At 40.6% G+C, this 24,933-nt stretch overlaps 1 protein-coding gene across 1 annotated transcript; it reads left to right on the forward strand.

Moving 5' to 3' along the window:
• The first annotated feature begins 5,181 nt into the window (after positions 1-5,181).
• Rnd3 (Rho family GTPase 3) lies at positions 5,182-23,864 on the forward strand. Its single transcript, XM_027937986.2, has 5 exons — positions 5,182-5,595; positions 6,067-6,154; positions 17,799-17,908; positions 21,081-21,215; positions 22,675-23,864. Exons 1-5 carry the CDS (start codon positions 5,446-5,448, stop codon positions 22,924-22,926), a joined length of 735 nt encoding a protein of 244 aa, XP_027793787.1. The 5' UTR covers positions 5,182-5,445; the 3' UTR covers positions 22,927-23,864.
• Positions 23,865-24,933: the final 1,069 nt, after the last annotated feature.

Below are 24,933 nucleotides of genomic sequence, written 5' to 3' on the forward strand. Positions count from 1 at the left end.
GGGATAGATGATTGAGTAATGACTTACTATTCAACATTCACACAGCTGTGTTATTTCCTGTTGGCTAAAATGTAAAGGCTATGTCCACACCGCAGCATAAATCACTCTAGTAGTCACCATTAATGAGAAAAACAAGACGAAATACTTCAACTGGAAGACTCTTACATATAGGCTAGACAACTGATCAATGCCCTCAGCAGGAGACACTGGCCTAATTTTAAGAGAAAATGAAAGATTCCCTTCCAAGAGAACAAATTCTTCCCAAATAGCGAGTTCAAGCTATTGAATTTTATGAACCTCCTTTTTTCATTTCTTCTTTCTTAGGTGCAGAGGGGAGAAGTACCCTCTTGTTTTACAGGTGTTGTATAAGGCTAGTTAATGTATCACCCTCTTCTGATCATGCCCCCCAAAAAGTAAACTGTGAAAATGCCACCATTAAGTACAGAGTTTGTTTTATACCCTTGTCCTTACTCTTCATGCTTTTAAAACTATCCAATATCAATCATCTTACTAAATTCTCAGAGAAAGCCCATGACTCACATCCACATTTTCTGACATAATGTCTACAAAGGCATCCAGATTTCTTGTTTTTGCATCAGTTTTCTCTCTGCTTTGCTGATGTTGTCTGTAAGTGACCTGTGCCTTCTCCTCATTGTGTAATTGCTTCTTCAAACACTTGTGCTAGAATATGAGGAGAGGCAGGCAATCAAGAACAGTCAGATTATGCCTTATAGTATTCCACTGTGAGCTGAGATCTCCGTGAAGACACTGACTTTGAAAAGAAAGGTGTCTGTAGTGTCCATCTAAAGAGGATGGGGCATGGATTTCTAAGCTGCCTTATTGTGCAATTTAAGGAGGCAGATAGAATCCCCCCACCCAAAGGATGAAACAAAGGAAGAGAATTCTGGGCTTTCCCAAGGTCAGGCAGTGTGTTGGTTCAACCTGTACTAACCCACTTCCTGACTTGTAGTCCAGTGCTCAAAGAGAGAACACAGAGCTGTTGTTTATGAGTCCTCTGCCATCTCTGTGTGGGGGATCTTTCAGTTAGCCTTTCCTCCAGGACTGGGATCAGCCCTCTTTGTGTCAGAGAGAATGAATTTTCCATAAGAGGATGATTTCCCCTAATAATTAAAGGGTTCATTGCAAAGAATAATTTTTAAGCTCATGTCTTTTGGGGAAACTGATTATGCAATATTAAAAAAAAATATAGAAATGTTTGCTGTTGGTTTTCTCTTCGGTTAGTCTTAGGGTAAATCAAAGAAAGGAGAGAGTAATAAGAAGACAAAAAACAAATAGGAGGACTAACAAAAGGAAGACCATTAGGCAACACATGATCCCCCAGATGGGGCTTTATATCTTACAAATAAATGAGTTTCTTAGGGGAAATTTTTCAATGCAGTCTGAAATTTCAGTCTTCTCTAGGACTTTTGGCATATTTGGATCTCGTAGCCTCATTGAAGATGAGCAGTTTCATTAAGATGGCTCAGCTAGTAAGTGACCGATGCAGACCTAGAACTTTAGCCATTCATTCATTCACTCATTTGTTCATGTGATCATGCTGCTACCCTGCTCCAGGCCTTCCAGCGTCTGGCTTCCCATTGCCCTGAGAATCAAGTCCAGATCCTATGATCAGTCATTCAGCCACTGCTCATCCTTCTGTCCCCACCTCCGCTCCCCTCCTTCAGTGGACCTCAGCCATTCTGGCCTTCCTTCTGTTCCTCAATGCTGCCAACTCTTCCTTCCACATAACCTTTCCACGGTCTGTTTCCTGCCTGAGTATCCTCCTGCTGGGCCTTCTCATGGCTGATTTGTCCCCATCATTAAAGACTCAACTTCATATAGAGGCACTGCCAGGCTTTAGGATCCAACTGCCACACTAGTGTACTTTATCATTCCACCCTGGTTTTTTTTTTTTTTTTTTTCCTTCACAGAGCTTAGCACGCTCCTTGTTATTTATATGCTTGCTTCCTCATATATTGTTTATCTTCTGTCTGGAATGTATGTTCTCTGAGAGCAGAAACAGGTCTGGCATGTTTACTGCTATATCTGTAGTTCCTGGAACAGTACCTAGCATGTAGCAAATACTTGGTAAATAACTGAAAAACTGAATGTTAAATTCTTCAAAAATATGTATTAAATATACATCACACATTGAGTGCTAGAGAATAAAAAAAAAAAAAAAAAAAAAAAAAAAAAACTAAAGAAAGAATTCCTACCCTAGAAAGACTCAAAGCTGGGGACTTTAGGCCATTGGTTTTCTACTCTATAATGCATTCATCAAATTTCACTCAGCAACTGGCAGATTCCTAGAGATTCAGGTCACCTGATTGCCAAGTGCAGTCATCCACTATTATTTGGGATCATTCACCAGTGAGGCGGTTATGCTTCTGGTCTTGCCTGGGACAGACCCTTTTACATCTGTGTTCCTGCTGTAACCATTGGTAGTGCCCCATTTGCTTGCCAAAGTAAGCCAGCTTAGATAATAAATTATGTGGTTACCGTATTCACCTATCATTCAATTCAAAACAAATAACTATTAATGCTAGTCAGAGTGGCTTAACCACACAGGCCACAACAGTAAAGGAATATGAAAGGTCAAGTCCTATCTCTGGAAAGAAGCAACTTCACAAGTCAAAAATGTGAGAGAAAATGAGGTGGGGCCAATTCCAATGACTAAATCCACGAATGAAAATAGGATTCCCCAAGATGTGTTCAGCGGTTCTGGGAAAAGCAAGTAAGAGTGACAGGGAAATATAAGTGCAGAGCTCTTTATTGAGCCAGAAACTGTTATGCAAGCCTCATTTGCATTTCCTCATAAATACTATTATAACTCCTATTTTCAAGATGATGAAATTGAGGCTTCCAGAAGTTAAATAATTCACCCAATGTCACATAACCAGAATATGTGAATCTCAAGATCCAACTACACTTCCTTGTGATTGCCTGCCCCAATCTTTATGCCCACTACTTCTCAAATGAACATGTAAATAACTTGATAAAAGTTTCCTGTGCTTAAGTAGGTTTGGGAAGTGCTAGGTTCTGAAACTATGCTCACTGGCCACTTTTTAAAAAAATTATTCTAATTTGTTATATATGATAGAAGAATGTATTACAATTCATAATACACATACAGAGCACAATTTTTTATATCTCTGGTTGTATACAAAGTATATTCACACCATTTGTGTCTTCATACATGTACTTAGGGTACATCATTTTTATCCCCTGGCTCCCACCCCACCTCTCCTTCCCCTTTGCCCTATCTAGAGTTCATCTAAACTTTGCATGCTCCCCCTCCCAACCCCACTATGTATCAGCCTCCTTATATCAGAGAAAACATTCGGCATTTGGTCTTTTGGGATTGGCTAACTTCAGTCATTTAGCATTATATTCTCCAATTCCATCCATTTACCTGCAAATGCCATAATTTTATTATCTTCTATTGCTGAGTAATATTCCATTTGTGTATATATATATATATATATATATATATATATATATATATCACATTTTCTTTACCCATTCATCTACTGAAGGGCATCTAGGTTGGTTCCACAGTTTAGCTATTGTGAATTTTGCTGCAATAAACATTGATGTGGCTGTGTCCCTGTAGTATGCTGTTTTTAAGTCCTTTGGGTATAGACTGAGGAATGGGATAGCTAGGTCAAAAGGTGGTTACATTCTCACTGGGCCACTTTTCTATAGGATGTTTTCATGACCCTAACAAATCTAAGTGCCTGGTAAGTCTTCATGGGAGATATGGGCAGTTTTTCCTCACAAACTGCCTAGGGGACCATTTGTGTGAGGAGAGGGCTAAAGCTCTTCAAAGCAACTCCAGCAAATGATGCTATAGAAAACCCCAGAAGTGCCAGCTACTTCCTTCTCCGTGGGTTTACACCTGTGTAAAACAAACCCATCAATCCAGTTAAAGTCAGGACTGTCTTTTCAGGGGAGACTCCAATGTTCTCAGCTCTGAGTGGAAGGGAGAGACCATTCCAGGATGCCCTACACTTCTTGGTCCTAGCTGTTCCTATTCACATCAGGGTTTTAACTACCCTTCATTGTGTCTTTCAACTACCCACACTGAACATTTTTCTTCCATCTTACCTTATCATTTAGAAGCCCAGAAATTCCCATAGGAGGATCTACAAATTAGTTTGGGCCAATATCCTTATTACAATTTAATAACTGAAACCTCCTGACCATGTGGGGTACAAGAGATGAAGATGAGTTTTCACAGAGAGAAAAAAAGAGAACAAAATCTGTGGGCTATTTTGGTCCCTCTGAGGCTCTTGCTGGGAGGGAGAGTTTGGAAGGCTAGAGGTATGGATGTGGAGGAGAGGTGGAGAGGGCTGGAGCGTTGTACTTGAGTTTTTCATCTAAGGGTATGTGGGCCTTCTGAATCTATCTGAGAGTGCTTTGATTCCAAGGCAGATGGTGGCTACAGATGAACGAATGAAAGGCAGAGAGGTCCAAGGGCAGGAGTGGGCAGAAGGCTAACACTGTGTATTTGGTCCCTAGTGCAGTAAGGCTGCTTCCAGTAGCTTCAGTTATAAGCATCTTCTGCTTCTCTTTCTTCTCCCCTCCCACTCCCTCTTCCCACTCCTCCAAACCTTTCTGCTTCCTCTTGAATGACTGAAATTGCCAGGTTTCAGAAGCCAACCTGATACTGTGACCCAGCAAACTAATTCTTGCATCTGAAACAGCTTGGCTTAGCTATTGTTCCATGGCCTACGTACCTGACACTGACCTTTAATTTTCTTTGTAATACAACCATTTAACCCTTTGGCACCCAAAATTTGCTTCCTATGTTTTGTAACTATGCCTTGACTTAAATGGGAAATACTTACGTTCTCACAAAAAAGTTCATGAGGCTTCTGGAGAAGATCACTTATGAAAACATCTTTAAAGGAATTCTAGTACAAATCGATGTGCACAGATATCCATTTTCTGCCTCCTTCTGTACTTGTTCAGTTCCATCCATCAGAAAATCTTACTTGGGGTCTTCTAGTTGTCCGAGAGCTTTGCTCTGAAATCCATTCTGTACAGCCACCCTAGAGGGCGCGCTGCTTACATTTTCCGCAAGCAACGCTACAGCGCTCGCTCCCAGGCTCCATAAAAGGGGAGGAGGCGGATCAGTTTCCTTCTCTCATTGAGAAAGAAGAGGATTGGAAGGCTGGGCGTATAAAGCCGCGCAGAGAGCGTGAAACAAAGCAGTCAGATCGGAATTGGACTTGGGAGGCGCGGTGTGGAGTCAGGCATAAAACTTGTTGGAGGGGAGTAACGAGCCGGCTCTTCTCGTTCTCCTCCTCGTCTGCGTTGCGCTTCAGGGGTTCCCACCAGCCTTGCGATTTATTTTTATATATGCTTTTTATAGAGAGAGAAATATATATTTTTTCTTCTTAAGAGAAAATTCCTGTTCCAAGAGAAAATAAGGCAACATCAATGAAGGAGAGAAGAGCCAGCCAGAAACTATCCAGTAAATCTATCATGGATCCTAACCAGAACGTGAAATGCAAGATAGTAGTGGTGGGAGACAGTCAGTGTGGGAAAACTGCGCTGCTGCACGTCTTCGCCAAGGACTGCTTCCCCGAGGTGAGTGAGGCAAGCCTTGGCTTTTAGGGAGGCAACCCATGAGATACCCCTTCTCGAGGTTCTTCCCCCTGCTTCTCACCCTTTCCCACTTTCCCCACTGCTCACACTGCTCGGAATGGGAAAGTGCACTGGAAGCGTTTCAGGGGTTGGGACGCGCCTGCACACGGGGTTTTTTAGCTCCTGAAACTTGTTCATTTCTGTGTGCAGAGCCCGAGGTAGGAAGATTTGGGTCAGCTTGTCTCCGAGAGCCGGCTGGGCCGACAGGGTTTCGGACAGAGTCCACGTGTTTAGTGTGTAGTCTGATGTGTGGGTTTTTTTTTTTCTGTGTGTGTGTGCGTGCGCGCTGCGTGTTTTCTTTTTTCCATTGGGAACTAGGGGAGGAGATATTTTCAGTGTTCGATGGTGTCGTGTATTTTAAAAATAACCTCTTTGCCCCCTTTCCTTCCTCTTCTGTCCATTTTGTTTGTCCAGAATTACGTCCCTACAGTGTTTGAGAATTATACGGCCAGTTTTGAAATCGACACACAAAGAATAGAGTTGAGCCTTTGGGACACTTCGGGTAAGAGTCATCGGACCGCGTGGCGCTTGGGGCGGGTTTCTAGTCGCTGCGGGGTGCGCGGCGGGCTGGTTCCACCAGCTCTCTGCGCCTTTCCATTAATTTTGCCCCTGTGAGGGATTCCCACGGCCCCTGCTGGGTGAAAATTTTATCCTTTCTGCGTGGGGGCGGGGTACAATATGGGGAGAGGGGTGGCAGTAGGGAGAGGAGAGCGCTGTGTGCCCTCAGGGTGACCCCGAGGTTGGAGTCACCCCAGGCTGGGTGGCCCGGCGCGGTCGGTTCTTGCGGCCTTGCCCGAGTGGTCTCCGGGCTGCCAAGGTGGCTCGGTCCAGGGGGAGTGCGCGCGCCCCTGTGGAACCATTGGCACTAGGCGGGCGCCCCTACTGAATGTGACCTGATGTTTGGCTGGGAGGCGGAAAGCTCTGGCGGTGGGGTGGGGTGGGGTGTGGGGGAGGTGGAAGAAAATCCCCGGAGCTATGCGGTTACAAGCGGATTCCGCGCTTGGGGCAGAGTAACGTGCAAAACGGCTGCCGGCGCGCATGACGCCTACTGCCAGGAATGCGCTGGCGGCTAGGGCAGCGCGGGAGCCCGGTACTAGACTGGCCTTTTGCAAGCGCCGCCGGCCCTTTCCTTAGCGCCCACCTGCACGCAATCTCCTCTTAGCCCTCCCAGTGATCACGCAGCTCACCTCTACCACGCCAGTCCCTCGCTACCCCTATTGCATCACCTTCCGTTTGCCAGCCGAGCTGCAGCTAGCACTATTCCCCTTTGACCTTCCTGTCTACTTGAATTATTGGCTTCGTGGTGGGTTATTTTCAAAGGTCTGGGGTTCAAGGTCGGGTTATTGCCTTCCCCTGTGCCCATCCACCTACCTGTCTCGTGGTGGCAGAAAGGGTCAAATACCCGCCAGTGGGAAGGCTTCCAGCCCTCTACCTTACGGGTTTGCACCGGGTCAAGGTCGGTGGGGGCGGGGGCACCACCTGAGTATCTGGGGCTAGGATCCTCTACCCCTGGTCAGCAGTGCTCCGCTGTGAGGGATTACTGTTTGCTGAAAGGGTGTCTTTAGGGGAGCAAAGCCACCAGGCAAGGCAAGGGAAAGGCCTCTGCGCATAGGGAACTGATCTGCTGGTGCACTGATCTGCCAAATCCTACTCGAAACTAGCGAGGAGGAGCGCACAAGTGCCAACAAGCAGGTTTTGCCGTCTGGCGGGGAGGCTCTGAGGTGGAGCCGGGCTCAGCTGGGAGTGGCTTCGTGGAGGTGCTTCTGTGAGCTTCCCACAACTCTGGGCTTGAATCTCTGTAACTCCCCAAAGACGTGGGGCATTAGAGAGCAAGAGGAAAAGGCCAGACTGACAGGGTCGCCAGAGGCAGTCCTTGCACAAAGGCAAGCGAGAAGTCTCGCACGAGCGCCTCTCACGGTGGGTGCCAGATGCTCCGACTGCTGCAGTGAGGAGGGCCGGTTTACTTTCCCCCTGGAGAGTCAGGCTCTTCCTTGAACTGCGCCAAGGGCAGCAGAACAAGGACCTTGTCATATTTAGTGTTGTGTATTGGGGGTTGCCCACACAGACTCGATACTATCAAAAAGGTGTTGATGGACGAAATTCCAGTGGTTTTTTATTTCAATATTACTATCATCAGAATTATTCACAGCCTAGCACTAATGGGCTCCAATTCCAAGACATATCATGGAAATCGGTTGCCTAGTGGGCAGGACAGCTGGTATGGTACCAGTAATTAACACCAGTACTCTCTCTCCCACCCAATCCTGTTTGGACCTAATGCTTGATAAGAATTATTTAGGCATGGGGTGGGGCAGTGGATCTGATCCAGTCCTTGATACAAAGCTGTGTTTAGATTTAGCTCCTGGTTACCAGGATTTCTGTGTGCAAATCCTCTACCTCCCCGGGTCTCATTTTCATCTTTTGTAAAAAGAGGACACTGAGCTAGATAATGTGCAGAGTCTGTCCCAGCTATGCGCTTCTTGGCTTTAGTACACTGGACAGGCAAGTCTTTTTGTTTCCCAGGATGTTGGTTGGCTTCAGCTCTTAGTCCCAGTGGATCTGGCATCCTATGATGGAGTTCTCACAGCCTACAAAGCAAGCCAGGTTTTGCGCAGAGCCAGGCTTCCTGGTGAATTTAGGAATGAGACTTATTTGGATAGGGAGAAGGAATGGGTGGGCTTATAGGAATGCTGGGTTATGCATCCCTGTCTCAAGCTTCAGGAGTCACAAGACCACCAACAGAGATTTTAGATTAGGTGCCCAAAGGGGGGGAAAATGACTTTATTTTGGGAGAGAAGAGGCCCTTTTTTTAAAGGCTAGAAAATAAATAGAATAGGCACAGTTTATAATTGGAGCTGTTCTTCAAGCATACAGATAAATATCACTTTAGATATTTTCAGGCATAAACAAAACTTTACAGTTCATAGTCTATACATATAACAGAATGCCTTGTACAAACAGTAGTCACCCAATAAAATCTGATGAATGAGCAGAGGAATAATGATATGCATGGTTTCCAAGGAGATGAGGCTTTTCTGACATTTCTGACACTGAATTACCTGTGCTTTAAGAATGGTAACTTTATAAATATTGCCTTTCATCAAGTTAAAGATTATCACCTGAAATGAAGTCAGTAGTGGAATAATCATTTGTATTTTTATTTAGAGAAACAAAAACCTACGAATGCTTAACAAAATGTAAAGGTTTTACAACTGTGGTTACAAAATAATTAAAATGCAAAATTTTCCAGTATGAAATCTTAATTAGAACTTAGACATATACAGTTGGAAACAGAGGCATAAGAGAATTATTTAGAAGTCTATTGCAGTATTTTGTGAGCTGTTAGTTAATTAAACAGTCACCAAGCACTGCTTGTATTTGAAGAACAGCCTGTTTACACTAAAAGGGGTTTGTCATTCATGAATAAAATACATTTAGCAGGAACCATTGCATTAACAACTAACCATTTCAACTTTCAGAATTTATCCACTTTATCCCAAGCTTTACATCACAATTTTCTGAACAGGATTAATTTTTTTTTTGTCAAAAGTTTGGCATTTTCTTTGCCCTTGAAGACATTTGTATAGTTCAAGTTGTGAAAATATTTGCATATACCTTATGTCTCTTGATATATTTATTTTTTACAACTGCTATCAACTCTGGAGAAAAGACTAAAGACTAATCTGTAAAGTCCTAAATGTCAATTTTTTTTATTCTCAGAACTTTGTGAGAAAGGCTTTATATTGGAAAAATTGAGTGCACTTTATTTCTCTTACATATACAGATACCACAAAGTTTGTTCTTTGCATGGTATTCTATTTTGTTCAGCCTCCTACCAGAGGGGCAATCATTTAGGAGACAGAAGCAGTTTTTTTTTTCTTATCTGGTCTTTATAATTGCTCAGCATCTCATAACTCATGGCAACTATGTGATCATTTATATACAAAACTCTGCCAATATAAATACGGGGGGAAAGATCAAATGAAAGTAGGATAATGTGGGATGTCTTTGCATCAAGAAAAAAAGGAAAAATTTTAAGACCTTTTTAAGACGTAATATTTCCTTCCTTTATCCCTCTCTTCTTCTTCTTCTTCTTTTTTTTTTTTTTTTTTTTCTGCATCTGCTATCAGCAGGCCCTCTGTCAGGCTATAGGATGCATTGTTAATTAAAACATGGTCCTGCTCTACTGCCTGTTCAGCCAGTGGGGCATTGGGGAGAAGGAGACTCCCCACTTGGCATAGCTCATGGTCAACCTATAAGGAGCCCAATATTGTTGAGATTTTGAGCTCTAGTGCCCTATTCCACCTGCTTGCCAATGTATTTCCCTTATCAGCTTCCTAGGGCTTTATAGATCCTCTAGATCATCTTTGGGTAGGAAAACCCACCCACCCCCGCCCCCAGGCACATGCCAGTTAAAGCAACCACAAATGGCACTTTGCCAGTTGGAGTCACTCCAGCCTTCCCAAAAGTAAACAAAAAGGTGCCACAGGAATTATCTAAAACAGGAGATTCATAAAGATAGTCTTTGATCCATATTTTCTTCATTTTGCTAACAAATGTTACTATAAACATTTTTATTAATCATTGCAGAAGTGCTCTGCATGATTTTCAGATTCATCCAATGAGTGTCTACAAGACAGTGGGCAATGATTTCAACATTTTAAAGTGATAAGTGAGACTAAAGTAATTCTAGTATCTTGTGCTTCAAAATCTGCCACATTTGCCAAGCATAAAAGCAATTTGTAGTATGAAGCCAGATCCCTACTAATAATAGAAACTTAGTCATTTAAGGATCACCATATCTTTTTCTAGGAGGTTTGATTGCAGTGTAATTTCAGCACATATGATTTAGGGAGTAATAACCATTCGAGCCAGCTTTTAACCAAGGCAAGTTAGTGCACATATTATTTAAGGCATACTATTAGTTTTAAAATATTCAATTCAGCTACTAGAACTATGCCTCATGAATACTCTTTTGAATCTTGTCATGTTATGAGCTTCTTTTAGGCCCTGAGGGCTAAAGTTAGCACTTTCTGTAATATTTTTTAGCATCATTAACAGAGAATGTGGTATTCTTTAAATTTTATACTTATAGAAACAGGGAGGATAGAAAAATCGTAATAGCTTAATGACTTTACTTTGAGGACAAACCTCTCTATAAACATAAATTTATCTCTATTATTAAATTTATAGCTTATCAAGTTTGAAGAAGGGTCTTGGTGACAGGTGTTCTAGTGAAATATTTCTTAACAAGAATGGAAGTATATCAGCAACTGTGGAGATAAGTACATAATTAATCCAGAAAAGTGGCTTGCAAGAAGATCACTGGTCGCACCCCTCCCCCCCATATACTTTTTGTGATTTAACATACAAATGAACACATCTTGGCACCAATTACAGACTTATACAAAGCCAGTCAACCTGGTTGTTTGACTATGCGCATACACTGCTGCTGTTGTTGGGACCAGGAGTTGTTACCCACCTGAGAAAGGGTGGCTTCTGCCCACAAGATGCTTACAGTCTGGTTAGAGTGAGAAGACAAATTAGAGAGGTAGAAGAATGGGTGACTATAAAATAACAAATACTCAGGTTCTTCCAAGGTAATGTAAGAAACCAGATAAGGAGTCCAGATTAGGTGTAAGGAGTTTAGATGGAAAGAAATGTTAGTGAACTGGAGCTTAACAGGGTAAGGAATTCTTGACTTGGCATCCTTCTGAGAATATGCACAGGACAAATGGAGGTCATGGAAACATTAAGAGTGAGCCTAAAGTTTTGAGAGCTGGATTCACTAAGTAGCAACAAGAACCAAAGGATTGCTGAAGGCCGGGGGACCAGCCCAGGCCCCCTGACTCAGGTCTCGAGTCTTTACACCCCACTTGAAAACATACTTACAATAATGGCTACCAAGGAAAACAAGATTTGTAAGTTTGGAATTCCAACTGAAGTTAACCTTTGTAGAGAAAGGGAGAGAGTAAGATTTACAGAGAAACCATAGAAGCATGGGTGCTGATGATGTGGATATCCAGGATAAAATTGCAGAAAATCAGGTTTTTCTTTAAGTGGTAATGATCACTGGGAGCTTAGGATTTCAAAACCAGGTTCAGTTTTTAAATTGGGTGTTCACATTCTGAAGAGATGTAGGATAAGGCAAAACAGCTTGGGTGGTGGTTTCCAATAAGCAATACAGAATGCTGCATTTTGGAGATTTGTTTGTAACAATTTCCACTTAGACCATGGACCCTCCCCAAGAGAGAGGAGGAGGTGTGAATTCCTAAGTCTTCGTCTGTCATTAGATTTTTTTTAAAAACCCCAGTTTGTACTAGTTTTTCCAATCTGTTTTCTTGCTAACTTGAACATTTCAGTGAGCTGTCCAGATTGGTCATTCTGATGCCATATGAAATAACCATGTTTCCTTATTAGTTTACTTCTTTTGCATGTAAATATGACACCAACGACCAGTGCTGTCTCCATTTAGTTCATGATGCCTAGTGGGCTGTGATACCAAATGAATTAACTGTACCTCAGTCCTTTTCTGGTGTCCTTGAAATATCTTTTCAATTACTCCACATTGGCAAATTTCTCAGAGTCCCCTTTGGCAAAAACAGAAATTTTTACTGACATGGAATGTGAGTTGCCTCCAGAGTTTGACCAGGTGTTGTGCACATTGGTTTTGAAAAATGAGCCTGATGACATAGTATGTGGAAAGGGGAATTCACTCATGGGACTTCACTCTAAGGAATCTGACTCATATGAAACATAAAAGCTTCAATCTGTTACTGAATGATAATGTAATTTTCAAAAAATTATGCCTACATACTTTTATCCATAAAGTTATGTGACTCACCATGATTCCACCACTAGTAAAATATTTTGATTCTTCTATATTTTTAAGTATCTTAATATGATTAGGAGTTTAAAGCTAATGTTTTATTTAAAGCCCCAAAATAGCAATTTTATTTCAACCTTTCTATTCAACTGTGTGTATTCATTGTTGCCAGAAGTAGAACATATTGTGTCAATTTTTATAGCATTACATAAATGCCCACAAGTTTTCAGAACATAAGTTTGATTCTATAGAAGAAACAAATAATATATCCTTCTTGGGAATGTTTGTGGCATACTTTAGGCATGGAATTTGAAGTGTCAACAGTTGGCAAAAGAGGAAAAAAGAGTCTTCTACTGGGCCAGATATAAAAGTTCTGCCCAGACTTGATTCACATTCTTTTTTTTTTTTTTTAATATTTATTTATTTATTTTAGTTTTTTTCGGCAGACACAACATCTTTGTTTGTACGTGGTGCTGAGGATCGAACCTGGGCCGCACGCATGCCAGGCGGGCGTGCTACCGCTTGAGCCACATCCCCAGCCCTTGATTCACATTCTTGAACTGCTGCTCATTTGAAGTTTTTACTGTGCGTAGAGATGGCATGAGGAAGCACAGTCTTGTAATAAATGGGCAGATCATGCAGTGTCACGCTAGCTGCTATTTGGTACAGATGTGCTCTTTGGTAGTCGCTAAAAATAACAAAAGTTAATATATATTCTCTGCCAAAAACTTTCAGTATCCCTAACTTGCTGTTCCTGTTAGGAATTTCTAATGGAGAAAAGGGATGCTTTTCAAATTAAGGTTCAAGCCTTAGAAGCTAGACTTATGAAATATTCAACAAGAAGAGTCCTCTGTTCTTAGATTCATCTAAAGCCTCCCAGTGTTTGAACCTGTTTTGCAAAGGTCCATAAAGCCTCCCTTTTGGGCATGAATCTTCTGACATATACATTTAATTATGTACATATATGGTGTGTTCTATCTCTGTAAAAGGATGACTTCAACAGGTAGGTATGTGTCTGAAGAATTAGTTTCTGGGCGAGGCACTTTGTGACTATTCTTGGTCTGGAAATTTTGCTCTCACCTGAAATTAATGATCTTGAAGACAAAGATGGGTAGAACTGCAATTTCAAAAGCCTTTTAGGACTTTGCTGATGTTTGCAAACTTGAGCAACTAAGAATCCCCAAAGCATACATACTTAGTCTGTGCCAGAACAAAACCCTTCAACTTTTTGCTGGGGGAGGGGGAGATATAATTTGAATATGCAGTGTGGTTTTTCTTTTAATAATAATGTATTTTCCTGTAGTTTTCCCTTTGATGGTCTGGTAGGTTACTTAGAAAGGACCATGAAACAGTGCTGTGGGCTTAAAGTTTCACAGAGTACAAGAGAGATGCTGGCATCTGAGAATTTCCATATGCATGAAGCCTGTTCCAAATGCTGAGAAAAAGTTTTATTTGACGAGCAAAGCTCAGTGCCCAGATTTATTAGACCTTAACTGTAGTGCATTCTTAGGTCCTTGAGTACAGACTGTGTGCTCACCAGTACCTACTATGTAGTGCAGTTAAAGTTTAATACTTGGCTGCATAGTAAAATATGTTCAGCTCTCTTTCCCGTGTTGTGTTTATACAGTTAGCACCTTGAAAGCTTTTCATGTGCACCTTTAAAAAAATAATCTATAGAAGCTTTGTTACTTGGCTTCAGGTGGTGTTGGACTACTTTTCCTGGAGGAATGTAGGAATCAGGGCAGGTGTGGTTCCTGCTTTCTTGGCTTACTTTTGCCCCCTTCCTTGGATGTCATTTCTGCTTCATTGTGGTGCTTCTCACTTACACGGGCATTCCTGGGATTCCTCTTCCTCTTCTCTTGGCTTAGGAGGGAGCCTGCACAGGCCTGGGACTACAAGGCCCTCTACAGCTTTGCTTTACATTCTTTGTGCAGTAGCTTGGGCTTCATAAGAGAGAATTCAAAGTGGTTAAGCTCAGAGTAAACACTGTAAAGTTACACAAGACTTTTTTTCCCCTGAAGTTCCTCTTTAGCTGATGAATTGTAAAATCTTTCCTGGTAGGATGATTCTTTTATAATTCTGTATCCATTTTGTTGCTATGAAAAAAAAAAAAAAAAATAGAGGCAATAGTTTTCTCTATCCCCCAAAAACAAAACCTTAACTTTTCAAAAACTAAAATGAAAAGTTTTTTATTTTATTATTATTATTATTATTATTATTATTATTATTAACATTTATTTTTTAGTTTTCGGCGGACACAACATCTTTGTTTGTATGTGGTGCTGAGGATCGAACCCGGGCGGCACGCATGCCAGGCGAGCATGCTACCGCTTGAGCCACACCCCCAGCCCTATTTTATTATTTTTTATGTCAAGTGAGTCTTTTTGTCCGTGGTCAGACAAATTATACTTAAACTAATAAATGCAGGGATCACTTTTATTAGTACCCTTGGACACTCTTGATGATCCAAAAGCAGCACATTTATTAACAAAAGTAATAGTACCAGATCAAAGTGTCATTGCTAATTAGATCTTGTGAAAGCCTTTAAAATTACCTGTTCATGCCCACAAGCCCCGAGGTTTATTTCTCATGAACCTTTACACTACATATGTATTGTCATTCAGACTGTTAAACCAAATAAAAACAAAAGCAAAAACCAATTTCCATGAGAATTTGGCTTAGCTTAAGAAATCTGTTTCATTTAAAAATCATGCTTGAGTCTAAACTTTACAGATATTTGTACACGCTCACTAAGCACAGAAGCTGGCTCACTTGATTTCTACAAGCAAAGTCTCCAGCCTGCCTGTGACAGAGGGCTGAACACAAAGCCAGATCTCCTTTGTGGCCATAAAATGGGTGGGGGAGGGGAATTAGCCTACAGAGGGTGGGCTGTTCTCTGCAGCCAGCCATGTGGTGACCTGGATGTTCAAATCATTTCACTGGGTTTTTCTGGTAGTCCCAATTTTTATTAAATGACTTTTGTCCCCTTTGGATTTTTTCTACCACCTTTCCTAATTTTTGCATTTGGAAAAGGTGGTCTACAATATCATATAGTCTTAAGATGCCAGATTAAGGGGGAGTATGCTCATATCTTACAACATCCTGTCTTGAAGAAGTGAGGCACCCGTAGAGAGTTGTCCTCAAGTTCAGGTCCCTTTGAGACTGGAAAGTATCCAGAGAGTTATCTTTCCTTATGTGAATAACTTCCAAGAAAAGGAGATTCCTGAAGTCTGGTTAGGTTTTGGACAGCCCTGTCCACAGTTTCGACTATGGGTCTAGGGTCAGGTCATCTTTTGCTAACTCTCAAAAGCAGTGGAAACCCTCCTAAGACATGGCCTGTGTTTACATTTCCACTCTGTGATCTGGAATTTTCTGACTGTTTGGAAAGACATGCCCTGATGCTTACAGCAGGAGCTGTGTTAAAGTTCGACTTTGGACACAGAAACAAGGAAAGTTACAACAGAGACCATCTGCATTTCAGCATTAATATAGAGATACCAATATATCCATAAATACTGTTAAGCTAACTCATTTCTGCTGTGTCTCAAAAATGGGTGAACTGTTTGTGAATTATTCTTATAACCTCACATTTCTTTATGTGGCAGCCACAGGTTGTCATTTTCAGGGATGGCCTCATTTTGATTATTTTAATATTTAAATGCTTCTACTTTTTAAACTTTAAAGCTTATACTCTGTAAGCTTTGAGGAAATATCTTTCAGTTGTCAGGCTCAGCTACACCAGTTGCTGAGGCTCCTGAAAAATTCTGGCTTATTCTCACTTTTCTTCCTGATTCCTGGGACACTCTTCCTTGGTGGAAGACACACCTAGTTCAAGTTACTACTCTGTACCCCTAAAAGCAGCTGGTGAGAAAGCCACTTTTGCCTGGGTTTCCATAGTCAATGTCTGGGACCCAGATACTGTGGGCATGGAATGGGGTGTCTTAACACGGTGACTTCTAGGTAACAAGAACAAGCTTGTGAAAATTTTAATAGAAGTATAAAAGATGATTTTAAAGCTTTTTTCCCTTCTCCTGTCTTTGTTGAGATTTTGATTTATCAGGGGACAACATGTCATGTTTTTCTTCTAGAAATGGAAAATAATGTCAAAATGAAAGAGAGTTTCAAAAAGACTTTGGATGCTTTCAGTTTTTTTTCTTTGCTCTGAAGTGAAATATGTATGTGCATATGTGTTTGCTTGGTGAGCTGGTTTTCATGTGAGGTTTGTGAAATGTCAGTATACTGAAAGCAGTTTCTTTAAAAGTAGCAATCGGCAAGCTGTATTTAATTTTATAGCCACACCACTTTGTAATTACCGGCCTCGTTTAATTACCCATCCTTCAGAATTCTTAAAGGAGTAAAAGAAACTTCTTAAACGACCAGAGAGTTCTGTGGTTAAATTAAACTGTTTGGTGGCATGAACTTTTCCTGTACCCTGGATTTTACTCAAGCCAGGATCCTTGTATTGTGCCTCAGCATCACTCTTGGAGGTGGATCTGTGTGGGAAAATGATGTGATCCAGCATGGAATTTATTGCATTCCTTGTTATAACAGGAAGAAAGCCTGTATAGGGTCTGGGAATAAGTTTAAGTCAGTAACCTCAAAGGTCAAAGACCTAACCAAACTTGTAACTTAGAGATAAGAGGCCACTGGATTACTGTGGTTCTCTTTGCACGGTTGAACCTACCCCCCTTCTCCCCCCTCTTGCCCCTGTCTGAATATCAGGCAAATCTTGAGTTTTGGACTCCTTTCCAGGAAGCAGGCTCTATTTAAGATGCCTGCTAGCACTCAAGATTTTAACAAAATTGACACCACCACCACAGTAATCCCAGTCAGTATTTCCTGATCCTTTATTAAATGCCAGGCATTGCCTGGGTGTTTTTTTAAGTCCCAGATAGACATATTGTCATCATCTTCATTTTATGAGTGACGAATCAGAGCACAGACACCTGAGGCTACCTGACTCCCTCCCACTTTCATGGTGGAGGTGGATTTGCACATAAGGACACCTGGCTCCAGGTGCCACCCCACTTCATCCAGGTGCCTTCAGCTTCTAGTCTTTGAACTGTGTAGATTTCACTTTAAGATCCTGGTCCTACTCTCTGATTCAGGTCAGATACATGTGAATTGCCATTCATCTTCTGATAGAAATGAATGTATTACTTACAGGGCTTTTGTATATTTGTTTGCCTTTCTTTCCCAAGAATTAGGAGTGGTGCTTCAAAGTGACAGTTGAGGGATTTAGGTCAAAAGCAGAGAGTTAATGTATGACAAACACAGGGGACTTTAACCTGAAACTTGTGTGTCTTTTGTTTCTTCTCAGGTTCTCCTTACTATGACAACGTCCGCCCCCTCTCTTACCCAGATTCGGATGCCGTGCTGATTTGCTTTGATATCAGTAGACCAGAGACCCTGGACAGTGTCCTTAAAAAGGCAAGTGCTGGGTGTGGGTGACACAGTTCTGTGCTAAGCAATCCTAAGGCAGAAACCTGTGCTTGGCTGGGGAGCTCCAAGATTCTAATTAGTTCCTTACCTTATATTTTGTAATTAAAACACCAGAAAAGATACACCAAAACAGGCTTCCCACATGTATGCATCACTATTTTTGATAATAAATCTGCTTGAATTTTTTTCTCATAAAGTTCTGAGACAAAATATCCTTTAAAACCTTTCCATGTTAGTTAGGTTTCCCTCCCTTCCTTCCTTCCTTCCTTCCTTCCTTCCTTCCTTCCTTCCTTCCTTCCTTCCGGTGCATCTCAAAATAGTTACAATTGAGTACTATCATTTATCTTCCTTTCTTCTCTTTTTTTCATTTACCAGACAGATTAAGCCTTAGTTTATAGATTTATATTTTACCTCAGTTTAGGTATTGAACTGAATGCAATAGTAGATACTTTAATAAAGAAGCCATGTTTCAGTCATGATTTTATTTATTAGAAACAAAAACGGACTGGTATAGGAGAAATAGGGGTATGTCTCCAGACACGGGACAATGTGAGTTATGATTAGTTGTGTCAGATACTAATCAAGACAATAGTTGTAAACACATTGTACATTATCACATTTCCCAGTTTCTGGAGGCAGAGATAAGGCAGATTCTGTAGTGGAGGAGGAACCTGAGGCAGCTTCATACCAAAGGGACCAGGGGGAGGTCAAAAGGAAAGCAACCAGTTGAGGATGCACCAGAGGTCATAGGGAGGCTAACAGAAGGAAGAGATGTTCCTTGGCCTCTACCAGCCTGGGACTCAGCCCTCAAGTGGGTGTTAGAGGGGTGTGAGCATTAATGGGGCAGCATTGACTAGCCACAACCTCTTTTCTCAACTTTGGATTAAGTGCTGTGGGGATTCAGGGTTAGAACCTTGGTAGAGCACGCCGCCTCCATGCACTGTGGCTTAGACACAGGATGTTGAGAGCAAGGTGGTGTCAGCCAAGTGGTCACCACGTGTCCCAATCAGAGTGAGCATGGAAGGGGTTGAGGAAGATAGACACCGGAGTTTATTTATTTATTTTGTTTTGTTTGGATTGGATTCTTTTCTTTTTCTTTTTTTTTTTTTTACCTTTAGTGGGATTTGAAATTTTTGTGCTTTTATGAATTTATACTTTTCTGTGGTATTTCATGGCTTGGCTTCTGTGCCATTAAAAAATGAGGGTTTGAAGTTCTCATCCCTCTATCTTTACTAAACATTGCAAACATAGCTCAAGGAAATGTGGAAATGTGACTTTCTGAATAGATCAAAGGTTTTTTTTTTTTTTTTTTTTTAACTTAACTCCTCTCAATTTTAAGTAGTGTATATCAAACACAAATAGGACTGATGTTTTGTCAGATTCAGGCAGGAATACACCTTTCCTGTCTTTAATGCTTGTAAACAATTGCTAGACATGCAGAGGGAGGCCAGAGTCATTACGGTAGCTGAAGATCAACATCACGGCATGTCTGGGTCTGTCTGTAGATAAAAGAGGTTGCTTATTTACTGGGTTTTTTACTTGATGTAGTATCAGGTTATGCATAATTTATAATGAAAAGCCTTTCTCCTGGCTTTTTTTTTGGTTTTTTTTTTTTTTTGCTTTTGTCTTCTAAGACCAAATGAACAGTGGCTTTGGACTTAGTGATATTACTGAGTGCATTTTAGATTTGTGTTAGGGTTGAGACTTAGGATAACTCTTGCTGTGGTTCATCTTGATTGAGTCCTTGAAGTCTATGAATATCAGAGAGATTAGTGTGAATTGAAGCAAGATAGATTTCTTATTCTTATTTTCAATTCATCATTATGAATTTATACTTCTCTTTGGTATTTGATGGCTTGGCTTCTGTACCATTAAAAAATGAGGGTTTGAAGTTTTAAATTTTACTACTTTTAAAAGTGGATCCATTAGGGAATATCTAAGTCTATTATCATCCATTCCCTCTCTGTTTCTAATGTCAGTGCTACCTAGCCATGGTAGATTCTCCTAAACAATTTCTGGAAAGAAATCATGGGAAAAAAATCATCAGGGCATAAACTGGTTGTTGAACTAGAGTCCACTGCCCAAAGCACATCTTTAAACCTGGGGTTGCCTCGTGGTGGTCTCTCCAGTTACTCTTGCAGGAGGTCCCTCTTATCTAGTATCACATGCATTACTTCATCAGCCCAGCTATTCTGTGAATTCCTTTCTGGGAGAAACAGCTATGTCTTAGGAATCTTTGTCATCTCCACAATCGTTCCTAGAGTGCTTAAGACAGATATGTGAATGTGATTTGGAAGAGCCTAAGCCCCTTTTAACCCGTCATCTCTGAGAGCCAGAGATATCTTGTGGACACACTTAGAATCCCTGACTTCTGTCCTGATGGCAGAGAGCAAAAGCCCCAGGAAATGAAACCACAGCCTGCTTTTAAAGTGTACAATTAACATTCCCTGCCAGACATTTCTGGAGGTTCTAATAATTTTGTTTAGGTCATGAACCAACTAGTCAAACTGAACTATATTAAAATATTTACAGTTTGTGTACCTTAAAAACTAACTCAAAGGCAAATGAGCTATAGGACCAGCCTTGTTGATAGCCCAAGAAATGGACTTGCTGTCATCTGTTCATTCAGCCACATGAATAGAAGCTTCTTGAAGGCAGGAGGTTATTTTACTAATTCCAGCTCAGGATCCTGACACCTGTGGCATGTGTCAGTCTTCCCTGACCAGCTTAGTGAGTGCATGCTGGTGTTTGATTTCCAGCCTTCTACCTAGAAGATTCCCACTCAATACATCTGAGGACACGGTCACTCATTGTAATTATTCTTAAGTTACTTTTAAGATACCCCCAAATTAAGAAATTGTTGAGGCTACCTTTAGACAACACCCCATAAGCCTCTTATTGTAGGAGCACATGAGTCACAGAGAGGGAATGGATGATAATAGACTTAGACATTCCCTCATGGATCCACTTTTAAAAGTAGTAAAACTTAATATCTACTTAGGAAATAAATGCAAGTTTGCTTCTTTATCTGAGGTGTCATTCATTTTAATGTCCTTTGAAAGTCCCGTTTCCAATGTCTGCCAGTAGAAAAGTTGTTCTCACTCTGTGAATAGAGGTGCTCTGTTAATTTTCTGTCTTTTTTTGTTTTTCCCCCTTACAGTGGAAAGGTGAAATCCAAGAATTTTGTCCCAATACTAAAATGCTCTTGGTCGGCTGCAAGTCTGATCTGCGGACGGATGTTAGTACACTGGTAGAGCTCTCAAATCACAGGCAAACACCAGTGTCATATGACCAGGTATGTATGTTGTCAGTGTGTAAAAGTAGATTTCAGAAAGAGTGAAAGAAATGGAATATCACTCATAATAAATAAAATAAAAAAGACTGTTTTTCTAAAGACTCAGCCAGTGGTCAACTATGGTATGTAAAATGCCCTGTCATTCAGTAGACTAATTACATGATATCTGAGTACATAAATGGTTGATCATATGCTACCCTTGTATATCTCTGCAATCCCCTTGGTTTTTAAGTTTAGTAGTTTTAGAGGGAATGTAGTCAAAATCAATAGTTCTCTTTAAGAGAGGTACTCTTTTTTACACGTAGCAGCCCAATAGAATACTAAAACAGGCAGTTGCAGGTAAAGTAGACCAACTCCATAAAACAGTCTTTTAGAGATGCGTCATTTTTACAGGGGTTTCCCATAAGTATTTAGAAAGGAAAACCAGTTCCAGAAGTTCATTCTCTAAAGCCCACAGTCAGATTCTAAAGAGAATTTGTGTTGAAATAGCTAGAATGACATTTAGTACTCATCACTTAAAATACTACAACATAGGACTGTGGATGTAGCTCACTGGAAGAGCACTTGCCCAGCATACCCGAGGCCCTGGGTTTGATCTTCAACACCACAAAAGAGTGAAAAGAAAAAAAAAAACCTCTCATCTTCTTCATGTATCATTTTGATTATGTATCCATGCTTATTATTGTGTATATTGCTAGAATCAACCACATTAAACTAGCTATTTTACGTTTCATAAAGTAACTGATGTCAAAGTACTACAAATCCTTTTCTCAACTTATTTTGGCCCTAAAATCCAAACACAAACTTACTCTATTTGAAATTGATTTTAAATTCATTCATTGTCCTTGTGTTTTGTACAACCTGTTGACTAGCTTCAGTTGCCACTTATAGTCAGGAAGAGTTTTAGAAAGCAAGTCCCCATGAGGGGCTAAACAGGCTTTAGAGGCTATGTTGCCCCTGCCAGAGCTGTGTGGAAAGTGCAAAGTTTGGGTTCGTGATCTTGGGCTGACTTGTTCTAGTAGTAAGCTTCTATGCTTTTCTGTAAACCCTGGAAGAACCTATGAACCAGTGACTCTTAACTACATTTGATAGGATGACTCGTCCCCTTAGCTCCTCTCCTGCTTCACCATTAAATATTTGCTGATCAGGGCCTTCATCTCTTAGTGACCCAGTGATGTTGGATTGGCCTTTGGCACCATGGGGAGCCACAGCAGTATCTATTGAGTAATGACAGTTGAGTATCTCAGAATTGGATCTTGACTGCAAATATTTATGAAGTAATAAAGTCGTTCAGTTTTTAAAAAAGCATTTTTATTTTTCTGTAATGACAGTTGGAAAATTCCATTGACTTGTTAGAAAATGTTTGACGATGCAGGAGTGTTGTGTGTTCTCAGAAGATACTTTGTAAGTTTCCTCCAAAGTCTTATTGCTGATTAAAATCCCTTCTTTTGCTTCTCAGGGGGCAAATATGGCCAAACAGATTGGAGCGGCTACTTACATTGAATGCTCAGCTTTACAGTCAGAAAATAGCGTCAGAGACATTTTTCACGTTGCCACCTTGGCCTGTGTAAATAAGACAAATAAAAACGTTAAGCGGAACAAATCACAGAGGGCCACAAAGCGGATTTCACACATGCCTAGCAGACCAGAACTCTCGGCAGTTGCTACGGACTTACGAAAGGACAAAGCGAAGAGCTGCAGTGTGATGTGAAACTTGCGTTATCTTTAACGAGGACAAAGGAATCTAGTGTAAAAAAAACAACGTGAGCAAAACAAAAAAGCTGAAGTCGAGTGAAGTGCACAGCCAAAGTCACGTGTCCCACAGGCTAGAGGCCCCTGCAAGGGTGCCCGTCTTTTTGGAATCCTGTCCTTAGGTTTGGCATGTAGACCGAGTGGTGAGAAGTGAATACATTGAAGAGTTTTGAAGTGTGACTTGAAAAATATGCCAAAAAAAGTGAGATTCAAATGCTCTAGAGGTAGAGGAGGAGGAATGCGAGTACCACCAAGAAGAAAAATCACACTCTGAATGGTGCTTGCAGTTTTTTTGTTTTGTTTTGTTTTTGTTGTTTTGTTTTTTGGCTTTTTTTTTTTTTGGTTGTTGTTGTTGTTGTTGTTGTTGTTGTTCCAATCTATTCATGGATCTCTATTTTGATTTAATTTTTAAACGTTTTAATCTCCTTTACAAAAGTATATCTTAATATACCGTCCTCGTTGGGGAACTGGCACTGTGACCTTAGCGTTTAGTTTTCTAGAGGATGTGATCTAATTTCCTCTTAGCTCATCATTAAAATGGAAATTGTATCGGGACCCGTGGGATTCCAGAGGAAAACTTCATGAGGCTTTGAAATCTTGCCTTTCTGAAGATGGCTGATGAGCGAGATGGTTCTAAAGAAAGGCTTTCGCAGCCTTGCAAGATGTGTAGACCGGCACTGCACAGATCGCATAGATCAAATAGAAAAAAGTGTTGATTTTTTATTCAGTCAGATGGTTCTGTTCATCTTTGTGATTGTCATTAACAAGTGGTAAATTGCTCAATGTAATATTTTTGTGTGCTGTTTAGAAAAGAGGGTGTGTGATTTTTTTGTTTTGTTTTGTTTTTTGCCAACTTTGATAAAAATGCAAAGTCAAATAAAAGTTGTCTTGGTTTGATGTCATAGAATGATCCAAGGGGGAAGTATAGGTACTATTTTCACCAGGAGAGATAATGAAGGAATAGTAACAGAAAGCACAGTTTGTGAGTAAAGCTGTCTGGAACAAGTTACCAAATATACAAAGCAAAAGGACAATTTGGGGATGAAGCTCCAAAATTGGGCAACCTCTAATGATCTGCATTTTCTTTCACTTTCTTTGAATGAACCTCAGTTTGAGAAGGACCCAAAATGAACCTCAGTTTGAGAAGGACCCACTTACCCAAGCTTTAGAGAATCCCTAGTAGAAAATTATATAATATCAGTCCTGACGTAACACTATGCTGTTTCTAGACCGTGATGGCTAAACCTCACTTAACCAGATTCAGCCAGGGTCCATATTCAAAACTTGATTGTTGATACATAAAATAATAAGCATTTAAACCAGTTTACAGATATTTTCTTGACCAGTTCCTTTTAGAGATTCTTTCAGAGAATAAACCTGATTGAACCTGTTTGTTGTTGGCGCTTGTTGAAAACAAGCTTTCCTTCCAATGATATAATGCTTCATTTTTGAAGTGTTGAAGCTGTGCTCCCATTAAGTTGTGGCAGGAGAGGAGATTAAGGTAATTACAACACTCAGTTCTATGTCTTACAAGCACTTTGTTTTGTCTCTGCAAGAAAATACCATTCCAGTCATTTCCCACGAAATACAGACATTTTACCAACATAATATATGCTTTGATTGGTGCAGCATTATGCTTTGGGCAGTATTACAAAATAGCTGGCAAGTGCTTTCTGTATTTAAATATTGTAAAAAGAGAATAAGTTATAACTGCTATAAAGCAGAACTTGCGTTGCATTTTTTTTTTTTTAATGTTGAAGTCACTTTGTACGTTTGTTTGGTCAATGTTTTCGCAGTATTTATTAAAACATACTTTTTTTTTCCTTCAAATAAAAAAGTAACCATGTCTTTGTCTAAATGTGATCTGTCTTTTCTTAATACACTTCCTGATTTTGTAGTTTAGCTTTGTTCTTTAGTCTAGAGATGATTACAGAATCTGTCCTAACTTTTCCTGAATTAGTTGGAT

This window comes from Marmota flaviventris, chromosome 11 (genome assembly GCF_047511675.1).
Source record: "Marmota flaviventris isolate mMarFla1 chromosome 11, mMarFla1.hap1, whole genome shotgun sequence".
Taxonomy (NCBI): domain Eukaryota; kingdom Metazoa; phylum Chordata; class Mammalia; order Rodentia; family Sciuridae; genus Marmota; species Marmota flaviventris.

Bases quoted from the DNA above. Each gene is read 5' to 3' on its own strand.
- Rnd3 (XM_027937986.2), top strand. From the start codon at position 5,446: ATGAAGGAGAGAAGAGCCAGCCAGAAACTATCCAGTAAATCTATCATG. The intron at 6,155-17,798 runs GTAAGAGTCATC...GTTTCTTCTCAG, and splicing joins GAGCCTTTGGGACACTTCGG to GTTCTCCTTACTATGACAAC. The intron at 17,909-21,080 runs GCAAGTGCTGGG...TCCCCCTTACAG, and splicing joins TGGACAGTGTCCTTAAAAAG to TGGAAAGGTGAAATCCAAGA.